This window comes from Teleopsis dalmanni, chromosome 1, assembly GCF_002237135.1.
Source record: "Teleopsis dalmanni isolate 2A chromosome 1, ASM223713v2, whole genome shotgun sequence".
In the NCBI taxonomy this organism is placed as follows: domain Eukaryota; kingdom Metazoa; phylum Arthropoda; class Insecta; order Diptera; family Diopsidae; genus Teleopsis; species Teleopsis dalmanni.
In genome coordinates, this window is record NC_051846.1 from 213,603,910 (window position 1) to 213,611,842 (window position 7,933).

General features: G+C 31.7%; 1 protein-coding gene across 1 annotated transcript; it reads right to left on the reverse strand.

The window, feature by feature from the left end:
* Positions 1-3,010: 3,010 nt before the first annotated feature.
* Positions 3,011-3,892, reverse strand: LOC119667232. Its single transcript, XM_038076522.1, has 2 exons — positions 3,835-3,892; positions 3,011-3,786 (listed from the first exon to the last, which is right to left on the reverse strand). Exons 1-2 carry the CDS (start codon positions 3,890-3,892, stop codon positions 3,011-3,013), a joined length of 834 nt encoding a protein of 277 aa, XP_037932450.1.
* Positions 3,893-7,933: the final 4,041 nt, after the last annotated feature.

Genomic DNA, 7,933 nt, shown 5'->3' on the forward strand with positions numbered 1-7,933 from the left:
AAACCAGTGTTTAAATCACATAAAATGAAATCTTTTGATTTAAACATTATAGTACGAAAAATGTGAAGAAAATGCATTTTTTTCTGGGAGTCGATTAAAACAAAGTACTTAACCAGTGAAAAATTTTTGTATGAAACATTGGTAATTCGGCATTTTTGTTTTGTTTTTCACTTAAGTAAAAACACATGCATGACCCATACACTTTCTGCCCAAGAAACAGTAAACGATGCACTCTTATATGCCATTACATTTAAACGCAATTCATATGGAAGTGTTATGTTTGCACTTGGAGCCGCAAAGCACCAGCACACATACATATGTGACGCTTTAATATATACACTTATACCCCGATATGCGTCATTAATTGTGACCGACAAAATGCGACGCAAATCCAAACAACGCAAATCGAATCACATTTCTCCACATATTTAATTTTGAGGGAGAATTGAATATCGATCAACTTAGTTCGACATTTGTTGATGGAAACACAATATCCGGTGTCTATAAAACGCCAGAAAACGTCGAAGCAGTACGAGAAATGATTGAGATAAACCGGCGTGTTATATTCAATTTTACATCTATATTTAGCTGTCAGAAAGGTTGGTTCACATTGGATTCCTCATAATTTCACGACTGCTCAAAAGAAGGTACGTGATTATTGGTGCAAGGATATGCTGAAAAAATACGACCAAGATAGCTAGAAACACGTCTATGACATCGTGGCAGGTGACAAATCGTGGATCTACGCTTTGAACCCGAAACAATAAATCCACAGTTCACGTCTTCCAAAGTGAGCAGAATATATACATACGAATATAAAAGTGAGAAACAAATAGAACACAAGGATGCGCTAAAGTGAACTCCATTACAAAACTTGCATGAAATCGACATAGCGTAAATTGAAGCCCAGAAAAGATGGATACTACTGATTATTTGCTATAAAACTTCGAGACGTGACTATTTAGAAAATAGAGGTTAAATCACAGCAAGAGAAAATACCGGAAAATTATGAGTACAGGATGCATTACAGTCGTCTGTTGTATCGAATTGAGATGACAAAATAGTAAGTTACTATTTGCAATGCAATTGAGTAACGACCGAAGCACTGCGTTTACAGTTAATGATTTGAAAGATTTTGTACGAACAACCAAATTAAAATGCAACAAAAACCTAACGAAGGAATGTGTAGTCAAAATCAAACAATATATAAATCAAACATTCTTATCTATGCTTTTATCAACGAATATTGTTAATAAACGATGGGATAAAAATGTTAGAAGCTCAGTATAAAGACAAACAACGAAATGTACCCTATATATACTACTCTATTGATATTAACCTTGTTATATATTCCAGAATGCGATGATTCTAACGAAGATATCGTAACCCCTGATAAATTAATAGATTTGTAAAAAACGAATACAGAATATATTAATGGTAAGCAAGCTAAAGTAGCATACGATAAGCGTTTTTTGCAACTCTTAATTAATTTTGAGAATGGTGACGTGTTATAAAGAACCCTTTATTATTATAAAGGTTATCGAAAATGACCAAAAGTTTCCTAAAGACCTATCGAAGTCCAAACGAATCCTGCTCGTTGGATTATCTGTGTACTCATTAAACAAGCTTAAGTTTTGGTGTCAGTTATCTTATGATAACAGTAGCAATGAAATGGAAAATTAGGAAGAACAGACTCGTTTTGATTGTTTGAAGACCAACTGTAAGGCAAACGAAGCAAAGCAAGAACGAAAGATTTACAACGATTAGCGAGAGGACGATTAGCGTTAAAAGATAATTTTTTTAATTAGCGTTGTGTTAAAAGATAATTGTACTTATCAATGTTTAGTAGTAAATACTTCTAATTTATACAATTAACTAATAAATTAACAAATTTGTACGTTTTTGTATTTTATGGAATATTATTAAGACTTACTTGGCGTCACCTGATTCCAAGCTCCCCCTATACTGGGCATAAGCTATCTACAAATTGCCTCCATCTTTGCTTTCTTACTGCCACTGCAGTAAGATATTGATGTATGATCTGTCAAGGTTTGTGGATTAGCAGTTGATTTCGTTTAGTGTTGATCTGCGTCAGGTAATCTTAGGTCTTCCTCTTCTTCTGCTGCCTTGCGGATCATACGTAAGAGCTTAAAAACAGACTTCAGTTGATAGCTTTCGTTAGGTGTGACCAATCCAGTCAAACTTTCTCCTGTGGACATTTATGTTGATATCGTTTGTACTTGTTCTGTCCCACAGTTGTTGATTTGAAATTCGGTTTGGCCAGAAGATACGTAATATTTTCTGAAGGCACCGCTGTACATACGCACACACTTTGTTTTGAATTATCTCGGTTACGAGTCATGTTTCGCAACCGTATAGCAGTTCGGATAATATACATGCTTTGAAAATGTTTAATTTCATCATAAACCTATAAAAGGGTGATCTCCATATTGTCGCGTTTCGTATTCTTGCACTCACGTCCTGTATACTGCCACCATTAATAGCTACTATATTTCGTAAGTATTTATATTCATTTAATGTTCCACGATTATCCCTCGAAGTTCAAGTCGCTAATTGCATGTTGCAGTAATTCGCATTTCTTCGGTTTTTTGTGTATTGATCATTTCATGGAATGCAGAAAATAAAATTTTCTGTTTAATCAAAATCGAATTAAGTCGTATGTTATTATATTCAGAATATATTAAATATAATACATATGCAGAAATATGTACATATATATAAAAGGTTTTGAATAAATTAACGAAAATCTTCACGTCGGAAGTGAAAGAAATACTAGTAACAACCAAAAGAGCAGAATAAAGTTATTATTGGAGTGCCTCAGAAATTTGTATATAGTCAATCGGTTTTAAACTGAATTGATTTTGTTTCAAAGTATGTAAAAGTATTTAAAATGATTTTATATATTTTTTATTAAATAGAATAGTATTATTCTTACAAATCAGTTTTAAAACTTTACTTTTTCTTGTTGAATCACACCATAAATTTTTAATTAAGCTGCAACGACGCGGGTCCTTTTGTTAATTTTCCTACGGTTTTTATTATTTACACGCTTCTTTACAACGCGTCGTTTCACTGGGCGATTATTTGTGTTGAGCATAACTCTTTGACCATTTTTGAAGTAACGTCGATACTGTGGTGGAATGCGAACACTTATTACTTGTCCCTTTTTCGCACCTTTGCGTCTAAGATTGATTCGAGCAGGCTGTTTCGTTCCTTTACTATCTGATGTGCCCTTTATTTCTTCATCAGTTACAACATATTCCTGAGCACCAGCTGTAAGAGCTGCTTGAAGAGTTTGTTCATCATTCATAATAATTTCTTCCGGGGCATCATTTTCTTCATCTTCATTATATCCAGAACGAATCATTCGAGTTGCAGTCGTAGATATTGGTGAAGTAGTTATGGTTCCAGTTGCTGAAGGAATCGTTCCTGTGGATGTGACTGTTGATGTGGGTGAAACGTTTCCTGTAGTGCCTGTTGCACCGGTGATAATTATTGGTATAACAGGCTGCTGATTACTATTTCCAAAAATGTTTCTAAAAAGCAAAAACTTTTTTAAAAACAATCGTCCACTTGAACCATCAGCTTTTTCGGCAGAACTCTCAACATTATCTTCATTAACGTCAGATGTATCAGATGCTTGGCGTAGTTCTGCAATTATATGTGCATCATCGTCAGAGGAACTTCCAGGACCAACAACTCGAACTTTATGATTTATTTGTTCATTTGCATATGATGATTGCCGACCTTGTTTAAAATAACACTCTAAATTTAATAATACACACATTGATATAAACATTTATAAACATTTACCTCGTACTGGCTCTGGTTCAGGTGCCGGAATGGATTGAGCAGACAGAATCGCTACCATTATTACTACTACAACAAAGAGTTGTCTCATTTTTACTTAATTAAAACTATTACGCTGAAGTCGTTAGGTAAGCTCTTCTTGATTGTTGACGAAAATTTGATGCACATTGAAAATTTATTCCCTCTTTTATACTGATTTTGGAGCGCATTTAGAATTGAATTCAATTGAATTGTATTGAATGTGAAATCCAAAAAAGAAGTACAAATATTAGACGATTGCTTTATTTACTTTAACCGAATTCTGAAATTTGCTTCAAGCACTTTTTTTATCAGCAGTCCGTACATTACTGTAATGATCAGCAACTTTTCGCATAAGGAGCGAATTGATAACGGTAAAAAGTCGATTTCACAGACTCATGTTTCATATTTCCAATGTAGGTCTTAATTAAAACAATCGCCTTAGTCCACAAACTACTTGAAGCATAGAAAGCAAACAATGTAAATATGTTTGGTTATACCAGGCTAGGCACGTACGTGTGTGCACTTCATTTTAAGCGTTTCTAAAAGTACTTAGACATAACAATACGCAAAAGTACAAATAATAATTATGAAGCAAAATAAACTTCAAAAACGTTCTTTTCGATCATTTAATACAAATATATAATGTTAATAATAAAAGTGTAAAACAAATTTTTGAGCGTAAAAAATTTTTTTTACTATATCTTTCCATTGGCATTTAAAAATAAAACTGACAAATTTATGATCATTTATAAAATTATTAATAAAATTATACAATATTTCAGAACTAAATATAAATTATGTACAAATAAATAGTTACCAGTATGAATTAATTTTGAAAGTGATGGTATATATGTATACGACATATATAAACACTATATTATATACTTCATAAATATTATATACGATTACAGATGAGTTTTATACTTTTTATTTTTTAGTTTTTTAAAAAACTTGAATAACCATAATATATATAATATATATATATATATTCAAACTATGGCCGGTAAGAACCCATTCATATTTTCACTATTATCTTCACAACCTTTTCTATAGTGTTCGTTGTGTTGGCACATATTTGGAGTTGAATGCAGATCTCAAATAGAAAAACTTGGATATCTATCAGGGTTATTGGTTATAAAACGCCTTGGAGGCATGAACTTAGCGTTGCGAAAAAAACTAAATTGGTGCAAATCTTTAGCTAAAGCAGCCATTAGATTGCTCCATCGGAATAGGAGCAAAGCTCGAAACTTTGAGGTCTTTTAAGATTTTGTTAATTTTTTAAAAGGTATCCTTACATTTAGTTAGGATACGCGAAGAGTTGTCGTTCACTGCTTCGAATTCGTACACGGCGTTCCTAAGAGAGACTTTGATGCTGTTCGAAGTTTTTTTATGTTAGCATCATTGACAGCGATAACTGCAAGAGATTGGTTAGTGACTTATGCAGTCAAGGGAGTAGTTCAAGGGAGATGTAGATGGTACTTTATTTAAAGATGAAATGCAGAAGCATTGTTAGCAACACTGCAAGATTGCGGTGCAGGAAGTGAAGGAAAAATTGCTTTATAGGTAGCAGAAACTGGAGTAATTATGTTATTACTAGCATTACTAAAAGTTAAAATGACCTTACCCTTATTTTCAGGAATAATATCTGAAGGACCAGAACTTGACACATTTTTTTAAAGAGTTATTTTTTGCACTTTTTAACGTTTACGTCACGCTTATCAGGGTAACTGCTGTCACTACTCGTCTCGCCGACCTCTATATATTATGTGTTTTAACACCTGTTAGCCATGATAAAACGGTACAGATACCGCAATACAGTTTTATGTTTTTTATTATATTTCAAGTAATAACATTTTCATAAACAAATTCATAAACTCATACGTTATGATATTAAGTATTCACACTATTAAATATTAAATTTGATCGGCAAAATACAACTGTCTCGATTGGAATTTAGAGTTTAACTTCAAAGTAGAAGTCTTTTCAAACAAAAATTCGTAACAAATGATGTCAGAAGTAAGATTGTTAAATAATCCTGTTTCAAGGATGGTTAGACTTGGCGATTTGAAAAATCCGTAAGTTCGCTAATTGGTATGCGTGGTAGCGCTAATTGATTTTATTGATTGTAATCTAAAGTAATCGTAGAGAGAATAAAAAATTGAACACCACAGAGATTGCTTAATATTATCTATCTGCACTTTATTAAAAACATTTAAACTTTATATACAAAATTATTTCAGAAAAACCAATCGATATTAATTCGATTGGAAATCCACTAAATTTGTCCACTCTGCACTGACATTATTATTAAGTAAAATACTAAACACTCTTTAGAGCAACGACCAATAAGAAAAGGTGATAATGGCTTAATTGCACTATTTGCAATTAGTGTGCTTAAATAAATCAACAACAATATTTTATAATTATAAACAAACACCGCAGTTAAACAATAAGTTGGAAGTACGTTATGTGGTTATCGATAGTTCTAAGGCAAATTTTTACAATCGAATCGAAGCGATGAAGCAGAGCAAATAGAGGTGAATGAAATTGAGTTCAAAGTTGCGAGAAGTTGCGCTAAGAAAGACGAATCACGCACATTGAGGTAGTTGTTGCAATCCAAAACTCCAGAAGCACTGATCACGGTTGCCACTTATGGTAGTTTAGTACCAAAATTGGTACTTTTTTTTTTTTTTCGTTTGGTACTCACTTTCAAAAAATGGTACATTTTTGACGACCCAACTTTATTGTGGATATTTCCAATTAATTTTTTTTATAAATGCAACTTTGCACTATTTTATATTTTGTTCATTTATAACATTATAAAAAACACAGAACGAGAAAACAAAAAGGTCCAAAAAAATTTTGGACCTTTTTTTACAGAAATGGTACCTTTATAAACCAATTTTGGTACAGAAAAAAATTTTCAAGTGGCAACTGATAGTGCGGTGGAGTAAAAGGCTTCACAATATATTTCAGGAAAATTTATCTCTATCTCTATATCTTTGCTGGTTCAGAAAATACTAAATTTTGACATACTGTGCACAAAGCTTTATGATTGGGTATTGGTTGATGTTGGTATGCTATATGTAAGGGGTCATTTATATTGGTTATTGAAAATGATTATTTGAAAAACCTTAAATTATAAGTGTAATGAAACATTATTATGTAAGTGTCAAATTTAATAAAAAGTAAAATAGAACTATGTCTGCAAATACTTTAATTCGTTGTCGAGTATAAAATTGTGCTAAGGAAAGAAATACAAGTTACAGTGTTCGTGAAAAACTTTAAATCCGTTTCTTGTATAAAATTATAATTTTATTTGGGTTGTTTATTTTGGAAAGCTAACAATGATTAGCAATGGTTAAGTTTAAATGTTTAATAATTTTTAAGAGCAAATGAATAAAGTTAAATATAAAGCCAAGCTTTTAAAGTCAAGATTTTTATTTAAGATGAAGGTTAAGGATCCATTTGTAAACAAATTTTCTTGAAGGAACTTTGAGATTTTACGCACATACTCCCGTTTGAAACAACCCTGCATTAGGGTTTATTTCTAGAATAATGGCTGTATCAACATACGTTAAATTAGTTCACATAAAATATTTATTGCGGCGTTTATTCGTAGTAAGAATTAATCTGAAATGTCGCACTGCCAAAAGACAATTTTAATCAGGAAACTTTTAACAGAATTAAAGGAGAATAATCACATTATATTATATGGAATATAATATACCTAGTTCCTTTTTAAATTATTAGCACGGAACACGGAATTTAAAGAATTAGTCGAGGGCATAATAAAATCTATTTCGGCCATTTCACTATGATATGAACTTCAGTTATTATAATTGTGGTAAGCCCACAATGGACATAATATATTCTTATTGCAATATAGATAAAGTGTTCATTTAAAAAAGAACAGACTTTTAATGAAAACAGATAAATTTTCGTGATAAGTACTACATCAAATAATCAAACTAAGCCTTGAATTAAGTAAATATGTTTTTAAAATTATTTTTTAAATATTATTTTTTATATTTCCCATTTTCAATTTCTAAATATTTTGTTTTACAAGTGCACGCGATTC